At 45.5% G+C, this 22,705-nt stretch overlaps 1 protein-coding gene across 12 annotated transcripts in view; it reads left to right on the top strand.

Annotated features, from left to right (window-relative positions):
• The window catches only part of FHOD3 (formin homology 2 domain containing 3), a 420,803-nt gene that overhangs the window by 342,267 nt on the left and 55,831 nt on the right, over positions 1-22,705 (top strand). For all 12 annotated transcript variants that reach the window (XM_053912979.1, XM_053912980.1, XM_053912982.1 and 9 more), the window contains 2 exons: positions 14,277-14,549; positions 20,638-21,518. In XM_053912979.1, coding sequence (XP_053768954.1) covers positions 14,277-14,549; positions 20,638-21,518 — 1,154 coding nt within the window. The remainder of the gene's footprint in view (positions 1-14,276; positions 14,550-20,637; positions 21,519-22,705) is intronic.

A 22,705-nucleotide genomic window follows, 5' to 3' on the forward strand; every position in this document is an offset into this window, starting at 1 on the left:
CGGGTTGGTGTTCATGTCAATGCCACACCTTCTCCCCCGTATCTGCAAAATTGGGGCCTGCATTTCTGAATTACATTTCCAAAAAAAGGAAAATCAAATATATTCGTTACTTCATTCTATGTACCTTGGGATGAAAGGTCACTTTCTGGGTTCTTTGGTTGTTAAAACTCCTTACTCAGCTTCTGGAGAAATTTCAATAGCAGGAGATATGAAAATGTCAAAAGCTTCTTTACTTTTCCTCTTAGAAAAACGCTTTCAAAGGGGGAAGGGCTAATGGTAAAATAGCCACAGCGTTGTGTGCTGTCTAGTGAGATTGCTGAGCCAAAGCCTTCCCAGCTAAATCTGCTATAACTTTTGCATGAATTATGCCACTACCCACCCCCCATCAAGTCAGTGTGTGCTTGGATTATTTTTACATCTGGTCCTCTGGTGGCTCATGGCAGATGTTTGTCCCAGAACTGCCTAGTCTTAGTGCTGATGGTCTGAATACTTCTCTCTGCGTGAAACTGCCAGGCCCAAGTGAGGACAAACGTACATTCGCATGTGTCCTCCTTTGCATTGTGTAGTAATTAACAGAGACAATCAGCCCTGAATTTAGGTAAATGTGGGAGGGTCTATCTTCTCACCCATTGGTTTAATTATCCTTTCCTTATTTTCACTGAGCTCTGGTGGTACACATCTGAATATCTATCTAATAAGTGTATTTCCTTTTATTTAAGAAAAACCCTCACAGGTGACACCAGAAACAAAGAAATTGTTCTTACAAACCAGAGAATGTTCTTCTTGGGATAGAATTCTTTGATATGACTCTTGAGGAGTGAGAAATCAATATAGCAAGGTAGCCACTGTCCCCGGGGGTGTCCGTATTTCCATAAACGAAGTGAAGAAAACCACTTGTCATAAAACCAGGTATTGACAGTGGCCCAGGCTTGAATTACTGTCCTCGGAGGCTAGAACTGTGTTCCTTCCTTGCTCCTTGGCTTATACACCTGAGTCCCTGCTGAGGCCAGATGACCTTTTTTCTGGTAGAAGGAAGCTGCCATCAAGGGTTTGTAAGTGTCTTTCACCTACTACTGACACCATGAAAGCATATATGATGGCTGGATTATTTTTCTTATTTTTAGTTTAGTGCTCTACAGGGTTGGGCAAAGTAGGTTTATAGTTATGAATATGCAAAAGTTTTATTATTATTTATTAATTATTGTATTATTTTCCAAATGAATAACTACAAATCTACTTTTGCCCCACCCACATATTGCATATAGAAATATTTTAGAGATGCATTTGCAAATTTTACTACACTATATTAATTTTATGTCAGGGAAAATTAGGTTTAACAGTGATTTTTTTTCCCCCTACCTAAAATTGGATTCCTAGGTATTTCCACATGTCCCTTTGTTTGGCTCTGGAGATATGAACTGTGGCCTGTATGGCCATGTGCTACTCACCAGCATCCACCTGGAGGCATTTAGAGAAATTGTTGACATGGTGTACTCATAGTTTCTCTTAGATCTTCAAGCATTTAAAGGACTGGTAAATATGACAATTCCTCTAGCCTCCTGATGCTCACACCTGAAACTAAAATGTAGACATATAGTTATATCATGAAATGTTCACTTTGTTTAAATGAAGAATCATTTTTCATGTAGGTGTCATTTATCATCACGGCCGTTGTTGTTACCAGTCATTGAGCATCTTTGTCACCTTTGTTGTGCTGCATGTTTTGAGTCTCCTTCAGGTGTAGACTCTGCTAGGTTACTTCATCCACATGGCAGAAATCAGAAACATCTGGTATCCTATTTCCAGCTGGCACAGTAGCAGTAGAATATCATCAATCATCAGCCTAATGCATGCTGGTTCCCTTGCATAAAGCTTTTGGACACCTGCCGTCCCGTATTTCATGAATTGGCAGGAAACTAGATTCCTTGTGGCTCTGTGACTACGGGCTTGTTCCACCTCCCCATACCTCATCCGACTGCTTCTACTTGATGCCACTTGGTCAATTAAACAGAATCTCTCAGGAACTCTACCCAAGGCCAATGCCCTGTCTGCTACACCTGCTGTGGAGTACTTTTTTTTTTTTTTTTGAGAGCCTTTGCAAATCATTAGATTTTTTTTTTGATTTGCCATTTTGCTGTCTGTAAAAATGGAAGAAAGCAAAACTTTCCCTTTTTCTTCCTATGGAGAATAACATTCACCAGCAGTATGTTTTCTTGCACCATATTTTAAACCATTAAAAAGTCTTGAGTCCTTTGGGTGTAGACAAAGTATGAATCTTACTTAAGTACACTTTAAGTAAAGACAAGGCAAATAATGGCATTGGGAAAGTTGTTAAAAGAGGTGTTATGTAATCAACACGATAACTTCACAGATAGCAATTAGGTATCAAAATCTGTGAAGGATCTAAGACTTTACTTAGTAAGCTAGAAAGTTAACCTGCCACGATTTCATGGATGTTGGCAGAAGACATGAAACTCCTGGTTCAGAGACAAAGGACTTCATTACTTATAACAATAGTAGCAACCAGAGTATCAGCACTTGTGCCATTTCTCCAAGCCCCAGTTCCTACAAGGTGAAATAAATAGGCCTAAGTGATACCTGAATGCACACACAGAGAAACCCTGAGCTTTAGGGATCCCAAATCTCTTATAGTTGGCATTTAGCATGTCTTCCCTTTGTCCCAGAGAAAGGCATTATTTTGAACACAGTGGGCAATAAGCCATCCAGTCCTTGGCTCTATGAGGACACACTGTCTTCCAAGGCTGGTTGCACACATCTTTAGACAGTCCAGAACAAAGGCTCTTGGTGCCTGTGCTTGTAAGACTCCAGAACACAAGAGACCCTTGGAGAATGCTTTCCGAGCATTGGATTATAATGGTTTTGAACCAGCCTCTACAATCAATTTTGCATCCTGAAAATCCTTGTAATGGGAACAAAATAACTAGGTTTGGGACAGTATTTAGCTTGTTTGTTCTTGACATAGCAAAAGATGATCAGGAGCTGCAAGACCCAGTCTGCAGCAAGCCCTGGGGGTCAATGAGTTTTTCTGCATCTAAAGGTACTAACAGGGAATCTTGAAAGACATCAGTGCCTTTCATTCCAGGTGGGGGCCTGGGGTAAATGCTTCTAGGTTCAGTGAGAAGACTTCTACAGGTAGGGGCAATGAGCTTTCTTCAATCAGTGTGGTAGTTTGAATTTCTAGAGTAAATGACTGAAATTGGGAAGTAGCAAAAATAACAACAACAACAACTTTCTGGCTCCTCCTAGCATCCTTATCTGTGTTCGGGACCTTGATCATCACTCTGCCTTCTCTACCACTCCTCTTTTCCTCTTGTGGGGGTTGTGAAAGGCAGAGTATCCTTGCCTTTCCCCCACAACCCCCATAATGTATTTGTACGAGATGATACATGCATTCAGTGTGGGGCAAGACAATCACACATTGGTTTTCCAGTCCCTAAAAGTATGCCTTTTCAACAGAATCCCTGAGTTCAGTGACCCTGGAATGCGTCTTATCTGCCTCTAAACATGGCTGCATCTCTGGAGTCTTCTGATGCTGGAATGTCTGAGATACACTGAGAAGTTTCAGTAGATTTTTGTTGACTTTCTGGATCCAGCTTCTCTGGATCCCTGTGAATACCTCTAGTTGATCTCCCAAATCTATGTGTTATTTGGCTTTCATATCTTCTACAGTTTTCATTATTATTTTCTCATCATTTTTCCTCAATATTTTCTATCATTTGGTTTCAATCTTCTTCTTTTTCTGCCTCACCCCTAAGGATCAGGTTTTTCCCCAAGGTTTCATCTCCAGAAACCCTCTGTCTTCATGCCACACCGTCTGGCTGTGCCCTCGCATGTCTACCTGTGATCCTTAACTACCTTCCGTGTGCTAAAAACTGCTAGGTCTGCATCTCCAGCCATGGCCTTCTTGAGCTCAGGACGCATGTATCCAAACTTTTTGGACATCACCACCTGAATGCTTCTCAGACACTTCAGATTTAATAGCTGCCAGACATTCAGATGGGAGATGTCACCCATCTTTCACCCATAAAACTCCTACTCTCAAACTGCTTGTGTCTTCTAGTCCTCATCTGGTTAAGATCATTTTCTTGGCCCCCTCATTTAAGCTGGAAGCATACATACAAGTTTTGACTCTTCCCTCAGTGTTCTTCCCTATGTCCAGTCAGTCTCCTAGTGTTTATGTGCTCCTTCTTCTCAAATCCGCCCTCTTCCTGGCTTTCTATCACCGATGCCTTAGTCCCAGTCTGAGCCATATCTGGTCTGGTTCTAGTAGGTCTTACATCTTCCAGATTCTTCTTAGCAACCCAACCAAAACAGTTATTATGTATACCTTGTTCTTAAAACCTAGTAGCTCTCCGTTACTCACAACATAAAGTTAAGACCTTACATGACACTCAAGACCCTTGGTTATCTGGTCCCTGCAACCAGTCTGCTACCACCGTAATGGTCCCCACTTGTTATGTTCCATCAGTACCTGAGAGGGGCCATGTTCTCTCAGGTATGCCGCGGTACCTGACTGCAATCTTCCCCTGGGTGTCCACTGGACTTTTAATCTCTAATTGAAGCATCTTCTCTTCTTTAAAACCTTTGTTTCCTCTTCTGCATTTCCCTTCAGCTCGTGTGTACCTGAGATACAGGTTTATCTCATTGCATATGCAGTTGTTCCTCCCCTCCCTGGTGTGCGCACTCACCTTTGTTATCACCCAATGCTTGGAGCAGAATGGGCATTTAGTAAATGCCTTAGGAGCTCATGAATGAATAAACAACATGAAAAAAGAAAGCAGACACATTAGTATGCAGAGGCCACTGTACCCAGATATTTATTACCAGGCCATGATAGAGGACACACCTTTGACTATATGGACCACTCTGTAAAAACTGAAGAAACGATGGTGGCCTGATGTGGACCCTGACAGGCAGGGTCTGTGTGTTGTGGCTGTGATGGACAAATTCACACGGACTACAGAAATCCTGTGGAGAAAAGGCACAGCACAGCACTCTCTAACTGAGAGAGAGGGCCCCGACCCCTGCCTGGACAGGATTTTACTGCTTTTTTGGGCTCATTACATCCTCTTTTACTATGCACAGGTTCGTTATAGGTGATTACCTTTTACAGATAACAAAGGAAAGAATGTTGCTAATTACTTCAAAGAGAAAGATGTTACAGATCAAGGGGAAAAGTGATTGAACTGGTTACACTCCATACTTGGGAGGTTTAGCACAGACTTTAGGAAGTTAAAGATACACAGTAAACATTTGCTGCCTCAATGCAGGGTGAGGGAGTTTTAGCAAAAGCAAGCCTCATAGCAGCCTAGATACAATGCAGGCCTGATTCCCCACGGGAGAACCTGTCCATGGGCATGTGTCCTGTGTGCCGGACCTCGCTCCCCACTGGCCTTTCCGAGTGGGGGCTGAACTACTTTTCCCACACCATGCGGAATGGTTCCCTATAGTGGCCTACTGTAGAGAGGAAACTTTTACAAAGAGATGAAATAATATATTATGGCTATTTCTTTCTGAGATTGAACCCTAAAAGAAAAAATTTGGAGAATGATTCTTAACAAATTTATAATTAAGACATTTTTCAACTGCATTTAAAAAATGCCTTATTTTAACTGGATTTTTCTCCATTTCTTTGTGAATGAATTTGTTAACAAGCACAAATAAACTAAATCATTGATTCAGTGGAAAGCCACATCCATTAGTGACTAGATGTGAGTGAGAAAAACTCAACCTTTTGGGATGAGAATTTAAAAGTGGAGTTTCAAGTTGTACCCAATCTCAGGCTAGCTGGTTCTGCTTAGACTTGGTCATACTCTACTGGTAAAAAGAGCTACTATTTTCCTTAGATATTAGTTGTTTGGATATTATAATTAATTATCTATTAGCTATGACTTAAGAAAGCACTTTAGCTTGAAAAATGTTTTAAGAAGGCATTTTTTCACATCTGACTTCTTTGTGCCTGGCATAGTGCCTTGCCCATGAGAGATCTAAATAAATATTTATGTAATGAATGAAGTTGGTAGTAATCACATTAAAACATCTAATTAAGAATAACTATCTTGCTCAGCTTGAAAAAGTGAATTAGCAAAAAAAAAAACACCTTAAATTCAATCAGTTTATTTGCTGTTATTACTTAGGACTACCATTTTAATGCTGGTGTATCCCTCACAAAATAGCTTGTTTTCATGTCACTGATGTTTCTGTCTGAGACTTGGTAAGGGCTAGGGCTGCTGTTGACTTCACTGCCTCTTTGAAATTAGACAATGTCTTCATCTTTGAAGAAAGGCTTGTCTTCCTATTTGCTCTTATGAGCAAATGCGCAGGTAGTTAACCCAGGAGCTCCACCAGCCCTACTGGGCATGGAAGGACAAACAAATATTGGAGTTGACCCTGTTTGACCCTGTTTGAACTAAGAAAAGACCTGACTGTAGAAGAGAAATTTACAGAAGTTCAAAGGACGTCTTTGTAACTGGGGGTTGATGTTTGAAGTTAGAGCAATAAACGATACAATAATCTTAAATTGCTCTTAATTTTCTGTTTATAGTGCAAAATGGAATCTATATGGTAAACAATATTAGAATAATTGGACCTAAAACTGGCTTCTTTTTTGTCCTATATGATACTACAGTGGAGTCGTATCATATGCGTGTCTAACCAAGGGAACTCAATCAGAAACACAACCCAGGAAGCACGGGGCTATGGAAATTACAATTTATCAGTGCTTGTAATCCTGCCCAGCACCCAGTCAGTGGTGTGTCCCCATGTGAGCACGGCATGAAGGCCACAGATCTGGGTTTGTGGGGTTTTTTTGTTTTGTTTTGTTTTTGAGCTCTTCCTGAGTCTCACGAGTCTCTTGTAGTATGAATGACTTGCCGTATCAAATGTGATTTTAGAGTGTAAGGATCTGTATTTAGAGAGAATATGGCCCGTGACAAAGAGCTCAGTATTTCTTACGGCATTCCACTGAAGCTAAAACCTTGAAAGAAGATGAAAACCTTGACTGTTGGAACTATGAGGGTGGGCATGGGATTTATAAAGTGGCAGCTTCCAGAAGGACTTCGGAAGGTGGTTCTGACCATGTATGGTCTTCATCTAAAGAGGCGACTTTGGCCGGAATGGGTTAGGAAATCCAGCTCTGAACTTTGAGAACAAAGCTGGGCTTAATTTCAAAGGCATACAAGTTCTTTGGGTTGATGAAATAATTGTTTTTCAGGTGAAAACATACTTCTTTTGTAAAGCTTAAGCAGTGATTCTTAACCAGGGGTGATTTCTCCCCCAGGGGACATTTGGCAGTGTCTGGAGATGTTTTTGGTTGTCACAGTTGGGGAGGAGGCACTATTGACTTCTAGTGGGTAGAAGCCTAGGAATGCTGCTGAATATCCTACACTGCACAGGATAGCCAGTTACAGCAAAGAGTTACCCAACCCCATAGTATCCATAGTATCCATAGTATCGAGGGTAAGAAACCCTGCTGTGGACTGAATCTGAGTGAAGCGCTTAGATAGAACTGGCCCAACACCAAAAGCAAAGGCTAAAGAATTTTCAAAGTTCTGAGCTTTTTCTCTTGGGACCTTTTCCATATTTATGTGATTCAACCACAGTTTAAAGTTGATAGTGTTAGTTATTAGCTATGAACTGGGGAGGTCCCTGGAATCTACACAGTTTGGAGCAACTATTATAAAGCTGGCTAGCCCAGCCCTTGGTTTTATAAGACCTGCCAGAAAGCCAAGTCCTGGCAAAGTCATCGAAACACCATTGCAGATTGAAATCAATTGAAGCCACCCAAAGACTTATTAAATTCAGATCTTTCTACCAGCAATTTATCTCTTCAAAGAAAAATTGCATGACAAGAGATTCCAATTGGACACGCTGGACTCAGCTGTCAGGGACATGGATGAAAGCAGAATTGGAATATTTGTGCCCACTGTACTTTCTTTTTTTGAAGAAATGATTATAGTATTCTCCTTTAAGGCTTAAGTCACCACACAGGAACATCATGATTCACAGCCCAAGCTTTTCAGTAAGGCCATTTGAAGTTCAAACCCCAGCTCTGCTAGCATTTGCTCTGCTTGTCAGTGAGTCCTTTGAAAGAGGTGGCACGTACTCAGAAGGTGGGGAAGTATTTGGGAACTAGCATCAGTGGGAAAACATCAACACAGCCCACCTTGAGGCCTGGAAGAACTTGGTGAGTGGCTGGGATTCGGTGAGATCTTTGTAGCCTTGGGAAGGAGCCCATGAGACAGAAACGGTGGCCTGAGAACTTCTGCCACACTGTGACCCCATCTGCAGAGCAGGGACATAAATACTCCAGTGTCTCCTCCTGCCCACCTTTGCTGGTCCCTCCCAGGCACCAGCCCATCTGAAAGGGAGACAGAATGCAAATACAGGTGCTCTCCATAGAGGCCAGCCTCCCGAGGCACAGACAGAGCAGAGAATGGGTCTGGAGGAGTAGGCCAACAATGTCCAGCCCACTGTGTAGCTCTGGACAAGTCTCTTAACTTCTCTGAACTTGTTTCCTTGTTCCTCACTTGGGACGCTAACCTTCATATTGTTGGTGTGAGACAAATAAGGTGATATGGCCATGGTATCGAGAACTGCCCTGGTGAATAGAAGATACTCGGTACATAGTCATTTTCATTTCTACTTCACTTTAAGGCCAAGCTGGGCCCGATATCTAGTGAGATTTTCAGGACTAGATGAGGAATGGGTGTCGGGCTTTTGGAGGGACAAAGAGAACTAGCTAGAATGAGTCTATATCTCCCCTGCTTGACTTGGAACAGGGGCTGAGATGCTGAAATCCTCAAGGCCTGCTCTGTCCTCCTCTCTCCCACTTCTGTGATCTGCATGAGGGAAGAACCAGTCACCGGACTGGGCATGCTCTTATATCCTCTCAACAAAAACACTTAAGATTTCCCTCTTTTCCTGTGGTTCTCCCATTGATGTTCCCATCCTGGCTCCCCGACCTCTCTCTGCTGTCATGTCTGTTTCCGTTGGATCAAGATTCCCCATGAGTGACCATGTTTGGGTCCTGGGTCTTTGCTACAGGATGGCAGCAACTGGGTTCCTTGTTACGTCCTTCTGAATACACAGTGAACATCTTTCTTTGTATTATTTCTTCCATGTTACATAAATTATCCATTACAGTATCCTTTTATGCAGTTTAATTTTGATTTCTTTCTCTTTGCTTATATTCCCTGCTCTCCCCCACCCCCCACCCTACTCTGACCTTAAAATTTCATTTAAAGTCCTCGGAATCAGGTCAGTGCAGACTCTGGCCAAATGCATTTTTCTGGCCTTTGCTAAGTGCTTTCTGGCAATGCTGACATCCCATCAATCTGCTCTCTCAGGATGCGGTCCAGAAAGACAGATCCCAGGTTTGGACACCTTTTATGTTGCCAGCCACTTCTTGCCATGTCCTCCTTTTGTTTCCAAATTCACCCCACCCCTCCTCGCGAGGAGAAGGGCTGCCTGGGCACCTGGCCCAAATGCTCATAGTTCCCCCTTCCTTTGCCCAGCCCCAGAGATGCCGTCAGATCTCTCTGTCCTTCCTCTGTTAGAAAGGTGGGTGTGGACAAGTGTGGTGAGCCCTGGAAGCCCCCGACTTGCAGGTTTGGTTTATCATAATCACTTATGAGCCGGACTTGAACACGGCGGTCCGGAGTCCTTGCAGGTGTGTGCTTGGGAGCAGGTGTCTTGCCCCTCCCTTCCTGCCGGCACCTTGGCCTGGGTCTTCCCTGCTTCCTCATGGCCTCAGCTGTCTGAAGGTAATATGAGGACCTCCGACAGTGCAGTGTGCAGTGCCTCAGAGGGGGCCAGCAGCCCCGCAGCAGCGCTTGCTCCCTAGGAGGTTAACACAGCCCCACCCCCAGAGGTACTCCGAGGTGGAAAACTTCTTCCCACTGTCCAGAATCTCAATCACTTGCCAACGTGTTCTTCCAGTGGTGCTGTTTATTCCTTCTGCTCTTGATCCCTGCTGACTGGCCCTCAGCTCCTCCTTCTCCATCTCCTTGTCTGCAGGGTTTGCCTCCTGCTCTGTTTATTCCACACAGACCAGGAGTTTCACTCGTAGCTGCAGGCGTGCCTCGGCGGTCCCCGTGGAAAGCAAGTGTAGTTTGTGATGCAGATGTAACCAGGGGGTCCTATCAGACACAATGAAACAAGGCTTGTCTCTACCTGAAGCAGCCCTCACTGCCCTGGAGTAAAGTTCCAGGTCCTTACCTTGCCTTTCAAGGCCTGTGCCCTGGCCCCTGACACTGGACATCTTCCATTTCTGCAGCACGCCCTGTTCGGCACATGCTCTTCCCTCTGCCAGAATGTTCTCAGATCCACTTTCCCCCTCCTTTTCATTTTTGGAGACTCTGCTTCAATGTCATTTGAGCACAGAGACATACATCCCTTCCCAGGCCTTGCCAAAGACCCTTGCCATACCTGCCAGGGCTCCATGCTTTTGCTCTTAGAACAGCCATAACATTTATGACTATTTTTCATTGTGTCTAGTAGGAGCTGAGGGCTGGACGTTCCCTGTGTCCATTGGCAGTAGGCTTGGCCCACCTTTGCCATGCAGAGGCCATGGCGGGGAGGGTCTGTTGCTTGGTAACTTCCATGACGACAAGAGCCAGGTCTGTCCTGTGTGTCACTCTCTCTCTCCCCACCAACACCATTGTTGGGCCAGAGAAAGACTCATAAATACTGGGACTAGCCACAGTGGGAAGCTGTGAGCAGTGTCCCCCACCCTGCGGTGATGGCAGATACCTAGTTCTCTTGAGGACTTTCCCTGCAGACTAGCCTAGTTCCTCCTGTTTCCTGGGCACTCGGGGAGTATAAGCGATACTTATCCCTGCGTCTGCCCAGCCTGGCTTTGGGCAGCGACTCAAAAGAAATGATTGTGTGTGTGTGTGCACATGCGCATGTGTGTGAGTGTGTGAGTGAAGGGGGGTGTTGACGAGGGAGTCCCTGGTGAAAGATAAAGGGAAGGGGGAAGAGAAGTGTTCTGGAATTTAGTGTGTCTTCACAGGGTACTTCCTGTCAGCGATAGCACTGTGAGCAGATGCTGGCCCTGGGCCTTGCTGGGGGCTCTTGGATGTGAGGAAGCTGTGGTTTTGGCCCTCAGGGACCTTCTGCCCTTGTTCCTGTGTTTCCTCGATACGGCACGAGAAGGGTTCTGCTGTGGATCCTGGCCGCTCCTTCCAGGGACTCCTGTCACTTGTCACCCAGTGCCCTCACTTGGGTGCCTGGCCCCATACCACCGTGACCTGTTGCTGGGTTGTAATGCCCTGTGTCCCTAGCCTAGTGCGAGCCCTCTGAAAGCAGAGATGTGTGTTATGTCCATGACACAGCTGTTGCCAGCTATGTACGTTAATCCCACAGAGATTGTTGGGGTTGAGCAACTAGGTGGGTTGGCTCTCTGCCTCCACTTTCTCCGTCCTTGGTGGTTTTGCTTGCCTTGAATGTGAGTATTATTTAATTTGTTCATCATTAGGACAACCTCACATAGCACAGTTCGCAGTCAGACTTTGTGGACACCGAGGCTGCGCTCCGATCAGATGACTACCTCCCTAGTAGTGATGGAAACGAGAAACCACCCCAGTGGTCGGATCACACACAGAAACATCTGACTCCATGAAGTTAGGCCCTGACGTGGGGGGTGCCATTGTACTGTTTATTCCCAAGAGTGCGTGGCTTTCTAGAGCTTGCGTGTCCATTACCATAGCTATCCAGGCAGCCGCTGGCTGTCTGTCCAACCAGAGGGCAGAGTCGCTGCTTGGGGGGAAGGAAACAAGACAGTGGGGTGCGTGTAGGCTGGAGTCAAGCAACCATCAAATCCTGGATCCTTCCTCCTTTGTCTGCCCGGTCTCCTGGGGATGGTGAATAGACACAGACTTATGGCAGCCAACTGCGCCCGTCTCCCTGTCAGTGATAAAGCCGCGTGGAGGCACCCTCGCTGTTTTGCGCCATATGCTCACCAATTAAAACTCAAATGCACGCCACATGCTAGGCTGTTGGGAACACATTTTTGTTTTGATGTGGCTATTCTGAAGTTAATGTGTGCAAGAGCAGATGCTTTCTGTCAAGCAAATGATGGCACTGCTATTGCTAAAACTATGCTTTTGCCACGCTTGTGAAATGGAGAGGGTTTTGTATCTCTTTGCTAAATACTCTATTATCAGATGAAAAAGAAATTACCATAAAAGTTCCTTCAACACCAAATGGAATGTTTCTCAAAGGCATGCTCACTCTCCCTGTACCAGCCCAGTCTCTGCTTTTAAGGAAAAGTGCCTGACACGCCCGTTGTTAGGCATGTGGGTTCACGTTCATGGTCATGCCCTATGGTTCCCTCCTGCTGCTGCCAGCCAATGTGTCTCTGCCCGGAAACTTGGCCATCATATCGCCAGGTCCTATGACCATCCCTCTTGGAGACACCCAGTAGGGACAGCCAGTGCACAGCAGGGGCCTTTGCTGCCCCCGGCCTCCCTTCCTCCAGGCTCCCAGGAGAGCAGACTCCTGTGTTAGGCTAGAGTCCCCAGCAGAAGATGCACAATGAGTCATCAAGCCACAGGCAGGCAGAAGGGGGAGGCACTCCATCCTCTACAGCCATTTTTTTTTTTTTTTTACCTGAAGGGTACTTGGGTCAGGGGTCCCACCAAGGGGTATTTTTTCCCCTGCAGTGTTTGGAAGTTACTCAGGAACAGAAGGAGAGGCTGGCATCTCATCCTTCCCACTGCCTGCCTGCCTCCTCCCAAATTCCCTGACACATTCTCTGGAGAAGGCAGCCTGAGAGCAGACGGGGGGTGGGGGCACTGGGCCCAGTAGGTCCTGGCAGGGTGACTTCTTGCTGGGAGGCAGAGGGCAGTGAGGCGCCCTGCCCAGTGAGGGCTGAGCCTTCCTCTCCCATAGTAATGCCACTGCCTGGCCTATGGGGGGCCTGCTGTGCACACCCCATTGCCAGCCATCCCTGCTCACTTGAGCTGGCAGGGCAACATAACCCCACAGAGAGAGCTCCCTGGTCTGCTTATGGGGTCTGGGCAGGTCTCTCACAGTTCCCGCCACATGCCAATCCCATCTGAACTTGTGTGTGCCTAGAACTCTTGAGGCCGGGATTCCAGCAGCTCAGCTTTGCCCACATTGGTCAGGAACCCTCAGGGGTAACCCGTCTAACTCTTCTGGCCTTTATATGTGGCAGTGGGCTCAGAAGTTTTTTGTATTCCCAATCCTTCAGCTACTCATCCACAGCTCACAGCTGAGAATTTTATGCAGCAAAAACATGCAAAGAAAGCCACACTGTGCCAAGTCCCCTCCCTAGAGGATGGCACACAGGAGCAAGAGCATTTTACCTTGGTGCAAGCAGCGGGTCTCCAGTCTTGATAGGTTTACACATAGTTCTGTGCCCATGGGGGATTTTTCTACATAGCTTCCGAAATGATGGACGAATTTACATTAAGAGCAAGCATGTCAAGCAAAGGGTGACAGGCCTCACTGGTGTAGCTGCTGATAGAACCTCGGGCTGCTACTTGCTTACCGGCTTGATTCATAGTGGGTTTTCCCCCTTCCCCTGAAGAGACAGAAGGATCATGTATCAGTTATCTATCGCTAATAACAAATTAGCACACAAATAGTGAATAAAAATGGCATCCATTTATTATCTCAGAAGTCCAGCATGGCTCAGCTGTGTTCTTGGCCTTGCGTATCACAAGGCCATGGTTAAGGTTGTGATGGCTGGGCTCTTATGGGGAGGCCCTGAGAAAATTCCACTTTCAGGTTCATTCAGGGTGTTGGCAGAATTCAGTTTCTTGTGCTGGTAGAACCAGGGTCCCTGTTCCTTGTTTTCTGTCAGCCAGGAGTCACTCTCAGCTTCTTAGAATTCATTCCTTGTCAACATGGTCCCTCTACCTTTAAAGCCAGCAGTGTTGTGTCAAATCCTTCTCCTGTTTGTGACCTTTCTGATGTCCTTTTATGCTGCTAATCAGCAAACATCCTATTTCAGAAGGCTTCCGGGGCTGGAGCAGGCCCACCTAGATCATCTCTATGCTTTAATGTCAACTGACTTGAGACCCGAACACTAGCTGCACAGTCCCTTCCTAGCAGTGCCTGACCTGTCTTTGAATGCATCGGTGGGGGACAGGGGTCTTTGGGACCACTTGTAGAATTCTGCCTACCATGCATAGCAGAAAAATCAGCCGCACATCCATCCTCACACTTGTCTTGACAGTTCCAACAAATGCCTGTTGTGATTATATCTCCGTTGTTGTCTCCACCAGCGAGCACCAGGGATCCTGCGCCCGAACGGGAACCAGAGGCAGAGGTGGGGCAGGTGGCTGATGAGGCCAACCAGGAAGTAGCCCCTGCCCACGTGGGGACAGAGAGCGAAGTGGAGCAGGAGCCAGAAGAGCGAGCCTCCCTCAGTGAGAAGGAGAGGCGGAACGAGGAGGTGAACGAGAGGGACAACTGCTCTGCCTCCAGCATCTCTTCCTCCAGCAGCACCTTAGAGAGGGAGGAGAAGGAGGACAAGCTCTCCAGGGACAGGGGAACTGGTAATGAAGCCCCTTTTCTCTATAAACATTCCAAGGAACACTGGGGCAGGGGACCTTGTGTGCTGGCCTCTGAGGTTACTTGCTGGCTCAGCTCACTCACCGGGCTGTGTCACCAGGGATCTGGAGGTGAGTAGTGTGACCACACTGTCAGCCAGCCAGCCAGCAGCGTCCTGCCCCATAGAAGCGGGGAGCGGGGTGGGGGGAGCACCCCCACACCCTCTGCTGTGCTATTACATCATTACTTCCATAGGTGGGAAAGGGCCCGATGTTGAGGGCAACAGAGGACTTTTCCTGAGGAGTCAGCCCCAATTCCTCATTTCCTTCTAATTGGTTATAGAAAGTGTAGCTTCTTTCTGATTTAAAGTTAGAGACATGTCATGTGGTTATCTACTCACTTGAAAGAGATTTTTTAATGAAGCATGACTGAACATTTCAGACCAGTGCAAATTTGTCTAAAAAGAACCAAATGAGGACTTCCAAAAAGTGGTAGTTCCTAGTGTGCTGAGGTCCATTTGATGCACTGTACAGGAACAGACAGAGTTTAAGTAATTTTCTACAATATACTCAGGGCCACGCTTTTCTTTGGTATAAAGTATATGCCTTTCCTTTTGGAATTATATCTTTTTGGCATTATATTTGATTCAGGTCACCTGTGTAATGGTGACTTCATGATTAGGGATTAAATGAAATGTTAGTCTTCTCCAGGGACTCAGGCAGGAAGCCCATGCTTGCCCTGTTAAGTCACAGATTTAGAATACATTGTCTCTGAAGCATGGGTGGGTGAATGAAAATCGAATGAATGAATGGAGCCACAATGTCCCCCATGAGACCTGTCAATCAATGGCTTAGTCTAAAATAGTTGAGTTTTCACCAGTTACAATATATTAGATTTTATTCTCTATGAAACTAGTCACTATGATGCAGTTTAAGAAAAAGGACAGAAAGATTTTATTAGTTTCTATCTTAGGAAATATTGCATTGAAACTCTTGTGTCTGTTTGGTTGAAGATGTATGTGCTAAGAGGTATTAAATATATTAATACTTAATTTCTTTCAAAGTCAGACAGCTTCCCACAATCTACTTGTTTATTCACACTCAATGTAATTATGGTCATAGTTCAAAGTGTTGGGTAATTCTTCTTGATCAATTAGGCCTTAAAATCAGTTTTATTCATTTTGAATAGCTTTCAGAATTATTTGTCATGACTAGGCTTAGCAGGCCTGAAACATATCGACAAGTTGGCTTAGTAAAAATGAGCCAGGGAACAGAACTTTCTTGGATCAGATTGCCCAGCGTTCTTCCAAATAAAGACAATTTTCCAAAAATGGAGACTCTGCTCCCGATGAAGGACCATTGACTTTCCAACAAGAGCTGCTGGTGTCCGAGTATATACACTCAGGAACTAGGGCTTTGCAGTGATTTGTTCTGCTTCAGTCTGGTGCTTCTAAGAGACGTGACCATGTTTACATGTGGTAGCTCTTTGGTTCTGGAAAACCCACTGCTTACAGACACCATTAGCAGTCATGGGGTCCGGACAGCTCTCTCAGAATAGCCCTTACTTTTCAGAATGTTCTCAACTAAATCACAAAGTCGATCAAAATGATTTCCAATCATATTCTAATGATTGTATCTACTATTTGAAAATGAACTTGTGAGGCTTGAAAGAGATTCAATTTATTCTGGGCTGTATACCTCTCTCTTTGTTCATTTGTTCTCTTCCATGCGAAGTCGTGTAAAGAGGCATTATCGTAGCATTCGTGACACTCTGTTGTAATTACTTGTATAACTGTCCTTTGTCTCCACTTGAATGTATGTTTTGGGAGGGTGTCTGTCTTGGTCATTGTGAGTTCATACTTCCTAGCTGGGTGCTCAGAGCATAGTAGGGGCTCACAAAACCGTTGTGGATAAATGAGTGAAGAGGCATCTAGCTAAGATGGAAAAACTCCATTGCCCCCAGGTTCCACCTCTCACAACTAAAATAATAAGCACTCTGGGCAAAACAGAGCAGCCAGTCATAGGAAGACTCTGAAAGGGGGAAAGAAGAACACGGACTGCCTGGGGATGTTCAGACTTCAGTAACATGGCAATGAAATACCGAGTACAGCTTATTCCTCTAGCCAAAGAACTGGGAAAAGCATTGCTAACAGAACAGAAAATCTTTTTGGCTGTTAATACATTCCCTGCCCTAGACCAGCCCTAATGGAAAACCTGTTGCTGTCCTACCCCCACCCCCTGGCCCCGTAGCTTCCAAATAACCAGATGTGTCAACCACGAATTCTACATCCAGCAAAAGTAACATTTAGGAATGGAGGGAATATAAGTACAGTTAAAGAAAAATTAAGAATTTGTCACTAGCAGACCTACTCTTAAATAATGGATAAGGAAAGTTTTCTGAACAGAAAGAAAAGACAAGAGAAGACTTGAAATTTCAGAAAGGAACAATTGACTGGGTAAATGTAGGGGTAAATTAAAAAGGATATCTTTGTCTCGTGAGTTTATTAAGTTATATTTGATGGTGGGAGCAAAAATTATAACATTTGATGTGTTCAATATATGGAGAGGAAATGTGACAATTATATTTCATAAGTGGGGAAAGTAAAGGGATTTAAATGCAAGTAAGTTTTCTACACTTCAAAGTAGTAAAACATCAATACCAGTAGACTAATGAGTTAGCGTATATATTGTAATAACTAGAGCAACCACTCACCCACAGGAAGTTTGCATGAGGCAACATACTGCAAAGCATGACAAATAAATTGAAATTCTAAAAAATGTTCAAGTAGGCCACTGAGACCAAGAAGGGAGAAACAGGAACTGACACAAAGGGAAAAAATGAAACCAATACAATGGCAGACTCAAGCACTAGTGGATCAATAATTACTTTAAATTAAAAGACAGATTTGCATAGTGGATGAAAATACAACCCAACTCTATGCTGTCCATACAAAACTCATTTCAAATATAGTGATGTGGGCAGATGAAAAGTTAAAGCTGGAATAAGAGATAACATGTCAACATTAATAAGGAAAAGCAGGAGTAGTTCTATTAGATAAAGTAGACTTCGGAGCAAAGAAAAAATAAAGACACCCACTACATAATGATATAAGAAGACCTAAAGGAATGAAGAGAGTGAGAAAACCAGCATTGAAAATGTTACCTTATTATGCTGTTTTTCCTGTTGCCAAAATAAGAAATCGCCAACATTGTCCAATAAGTGGAGAAAGAGTGAGGCAATCTGGTGAGAGGGACTCGACCACTTTATCTACCACAGCCTCCTAGTGCCAGAGCAGCCTCCCTGTTTACAGGACCGTATGACCAGGAGTTGGGACTCCAGATAACCAGATTTTTCCATCATGTGCTCAAATACCATCTCCTATCTCTTCCATGGTGGTCACCTCCCAAGTGTTTTTTTTTGTGGAACCTACAGGAGGGCTCAACAGCTTCTTGTTCTGGTGTTGGTCTCTCGGGAGAGGCTAGGCCACTGTTACAGCAAAACACAGAGGACAGAGCCACAAGGAAAGGAACAGACCACAAGGGGGCCTTTGTGCTTCCCACTACGCGCCTCCTCTAAGAGCAAGGCAGAGACTTGTGGGAGGACCCAGCGTGTCTGCTCAGGCTCTTCTCCTTTGGTAGCATGAAAGCTCCTGATGCTCACGTCCAGGGCGTAGTTCTCCTCCCACCTCCCAACACAAGTATCCACAGATACCCTAGATATCTAATGGAACTCACATCCTGAAATGCCCACCCTGCAGCCCTGCTGGCCCTTAGGAAGCACACTCAGAGGAATAAGGTTCTGACCATTCATTCATACATTCATTCATATATGCTAGATGCTGGGGATACAAGTGTGAACAAAACACACCCAAATCCCTGCTCTTACAGAGTTTACATTCCAATGAAGAGAACAGTTTAGCAAGTAATTATAATTGTTTCAGTAATGAGACAAAGACAGCAATACCTTGGTATGGAAGATTAGATAGTATTAAGTGCTCTGGTGAAAAATAAAAGCTGGAAAGGGTGATAAATAGTGTTGGGAAGAGAGAGGTCTTGCCCAATTTTAAATAAGGTGGTAGGGGAAGACTTCACCGAGAAGATACTATTTGAGCAAAGACACAAAGGAGGTTGAGAAGCAAATTGTGTGATTAACTGGGCACAGTTTGTCTCGGAGGGGCAAAGGCCCTGAGGCCCTGTCATACCTGCTGAGTTCTGGGAATGTTGAGAGGCTACTGTAGCTGAAGAGGTTCGTGTGTGCACATCTGGGGTGGCGGCAGTAGATGAAAGAAAATTAGAGTGAGACCCCACAAGGCTTGTGAACATTGTGAGGTTATTGCATTTTTGTCTCAGTGAAATGTGACACCATTAGAAGACTTTGAGCAAAAAGATATGGTCAGATCTTTTAACACACCACATGGCTGTGGTATAGATGGAGAACTGACTGTAGAGGGGTAAGAGCTGAAGCTGAGACCAGTGAGAACTCGCAGTGTCGAAGGCGAGAAACCACGCTGGCTCAGCCCGGGGTGGGACAGGGGAGGTAATAAGAAAAGTGGATGGATTCTGGATAAAATATGACGATTTAGCTAACGGGATGCCCTGCTGTGTTGGATGTGTGGGCTAAAAGAAGAGGAGGAGTCAAGGATGAGTCCAAGTCTTTTTTTTTTTTTTTTTTTTTTTTTTTTTTTTGGAATTGTCAGAAAGATGGATGAAGTTCCCATATTTCAGACAGGAAACAATTGTAGGAGAAGCAGGTTCAGTGAAGGGAGTGGGTGTGAGGGCAGAAGGTGGTGTTTAAAGCCCTGAGACTGGATGAGAGAGTGACTAAGAGAGTGAGTACAGATGGAGAGAAGAGTTCCAGGGACGCTCAAGGGTAAAGGAGGAATCAGCACAGGACACTGAGAAGGAGCAGCCAGAAAGAAAGAAGCAAACCAGCTGAGTGCAACGTGCAGGCAGCCAACTGAAGGGTATGAGTAAGGGAGGAGAGAGTGATCAGCTGGGGCTAGTACAACAGGCAAGCCATCTTTTTAAAGTTTTTATTTATTCATTTTCAGAGAGGGGAAAGGAGGGAGAAAGGAAGGGGGAGAAAGAGAGGGAGAGAAAGATCTATGTGTGGTTGCCTCTCATGTGCCCCCTACTGGGGACCTGGCTTGCAACCCAGGCATGTACCCTGACTGGGAATGGAACCGATGACCCTTCAGTTCACAGTCTGGCACTCAATCCACTGAGCCACACCAGCCAGGGCTGTTTCTTTTTTAAGGTGGGTGAAATTTTATCATGTTTATTTGCCAGTAGGAAGGTCTAGTGGGGAGACCATGGGAGATCAGGAGAGAGAATTGCTGGAGTGGTTTTCAAGTGCACAAGTAGAACTGTTGACCCCTGCTAGGAGGGACGGTTTATTAGCAGTCACAGGAAGGGGTCCTGGTTGGTGTTGAGGTGCAGGTGGGTGGGTGGAGGCAGAATGAACACATTGGAAGGTCTCTTCTGCCTTTGTTATGTTGCTGAACAAGGAAGCAATGGCATGCTTGTGTGAGGATGAGATGGAGAGAGGAGGGGCGTGCAGGCTCATCTAGGAGAGGTCTTAGATGAGACTGCCAGGCAGCTTTAAGAGTCTCCTGAACACTAGTGACTGTGAACTTGAAGTGCACCCAACTGCATGGTTTGTGCATTTCTCCAGATGATCTGAGCTGCCCTGGTGCAGATGTGGATTAGGGGGAGAAGTGGAAATAACTCTACAGCCTCTCTAACACCCCGGTTGGGGAAGGGGCAGCTTCCTTGCCTCCCTGTGTCTGGTTAGGATGAAAGCCCCTGGGTTGCCTGACCAGCCGTCATGGGAAGGGCAGGACAATTTCTCCCAAGAGCCTGGGCAGGAGCCACAAGCAGTGTGACACTTAACAAGGGTCTTGGGTTCTGGCATGGGTCATTGGGAGTTAAATGGCAGCATCTCCACCTGCTCAAGAGCATTTTGTCAGCCATGACCACCTTTGCCTTCAATTGCCTTGTTTCTGTGTGGAAAGCTCACCTGTTACCTCATTGATTTTCTCATGGTATTGAGGCTCCTGCCACTTCCTCATTTTTCTCCCCTGTATGCTTTCAGGTTTGTGGTCTGCGGGTGTCCAGGATGCCAGTGTAAATGAACAGTGTGGCGACATCCTCACCAACAAACGGTTCATGCTGGACATGCTGTATGCCCATAACAGAAAGCCCACCGATGACGAGGAGAAGGGCGAGGGTGAGCCCGCGGGGACTGAACAGGGGGCGGAGGCGGTGGCCAGCCTGGCCAGCAGGATATCCACCCTGCAGGCTAACTCTCTGGCCCAGGACGAGAGTGTCAGGAGGGCGGACATTAGCTGCCTGGACAATCGGGGCAGTGTGAAAGCCTTTGCGGAGAAGTTTAACAGTGGGGACCTAGGGAGAGGGTCCACCTCCTCGGACACCGAGCACAATGACAAGGTCCCGGAGAAAGCGTCCACACAACCCAAGACAGAATCTGACTACATCTGGGACCAGCTCATGGCCAATCCCAGGGAGCTCAGAATCCAAGACATGGATTTCACTGACCTGGGGGAGGAGGATGATATTGACGTCCTGGACGTGGACCTGGGTCACGGGGAGGCCCCTGGGCCGCCTCCCCCGCCCCCACCTACCTTCCTGGGTTTGCCCCCCCCACCCCCTCCACCCTTGTTGGACAGCGTGCCTCCCCCTCCAATCCCCGGTAATTTATTGGCTCCTCCTCCAGTGTTCAATGCTCCTCAGGGCTTAGGGTGGCCCCAGGTACCCAGGGGTCAGCTGGCATTCACCAAGAAAAAGAAGACCATCCGTCTGTTCTGGAATGAAGTGCGGCCTTTTGAGTGGCCGTGTAAGAACAACCGCCGCTGCAGAGAATTTCTATGGTCAAAACTGGAACCTATTAAGGTGGATACTTCAAGGCTGGAGCACCTGTTCGAGTCTAAATCTAAGGAATTGTCCGTCTCAAAGGTACCGCTAGCATCTAGCATGCTTCTTGATTTGTAGAGCTATTTTCTGCTCTTGAGTAGGACTGAGAGATTTGTTGTATATAAAATTCCATGTCTGGCTGTGTTGCTTCTGCTATTTGATTTTTTTTTAAGGCGCTTAGTATAAAAATCTGACCTTTAGTATATTAATTACTGTTTGTGCTACATCTTAGGTTTAGGCTAAATGAGTACAGGACCTTCACAGCTAACAGACAGAGGCTTACTGACACCATTAGGCAAAGTAGTTTTCAAAGACCCAAATAACTTGGAGGAAATGACAAAAAGATTAACGCGGGAACATACGCATAGCCCGGCAGCAGGTGCTGCCCTCAGCCAGAGGAAAGCAGACTTGCTAACTTATCAAACACGTGGACTTGATCCTGGAGATGCGTTTAATTACTCTTACCTCAGTAGTAGTCTGAACCTCAGCTGTAAGCATGCAATGTTTTGCACAGTCTGTATTTCAAGTGGCCTTTCTTTGGATAATCCCTGGCTGAATCAGCACGATGCAACTACCCAGAGGTTTCCTAATAGCCATAGAGTAGTACCCTGTAAATATTACATATCCATCTAGATTTCTTATTTTTCATGAGTGTCTGAGAATTCTGTAGGCCTTGCTGCTGTGGTATTTTTAATAGAGATGTCACATCCACTTTTATAAAAAGGAAGCAGTGTACATGAAATTATTGGGCACTAAGGCAAAGCCGTGGCTAATGAATACCAACAGAGAAGCTGCAGCATACTGGGTCACAGATTTTATGGATAACGATTTGCTGCATCAATAAGGTCTTCTTTACGTACCTCAAAGAACTGCTTTTTTAAAAACAACAACTTGCGATTCTGAGTATGTTACAGTTTTAAAACAGGTTTAAGACTATCCTCTCTTCTCAGGATCTAGGGGCATAAGAAAATACTTTGTGAAGTGTAATTTAGAGTAACCATTCAAGAACGTATTCTCATGAGTTAATTCTAGCCCCACGTGTTTCTCCATTTGGCCTCGTTTTGGGTGAGTATAAAGCTGCCTGAGTCAGACTCCCTGACCCACCAGCCAGTCACCTCTGAATCAGAAAGCGTATGCAGCATCCTCAGGACAAGAGTGCAAGGAGTCCAGGCAAGGAGTCCAGTGACAGAGTTAGTGCCTGTCACCCCTGTGTTTTGCTGACAGGTCAG

Source organism: Desmodus rotundus, chromosome 10 (genome assembly GCF_022682495.2).
Source record: "Desmodus rotundus isolate HL8 chromosome 10, HLdesRot8A.1, whole genome shotgun sequence".
In the NCBI taxonomy this organism is placed as follows: Eukaryota; Metazoa; Chordata; class Mammalia; order Chiroptera; family Phyllostomidae; genus Desmodus; species Desmodus rotundus.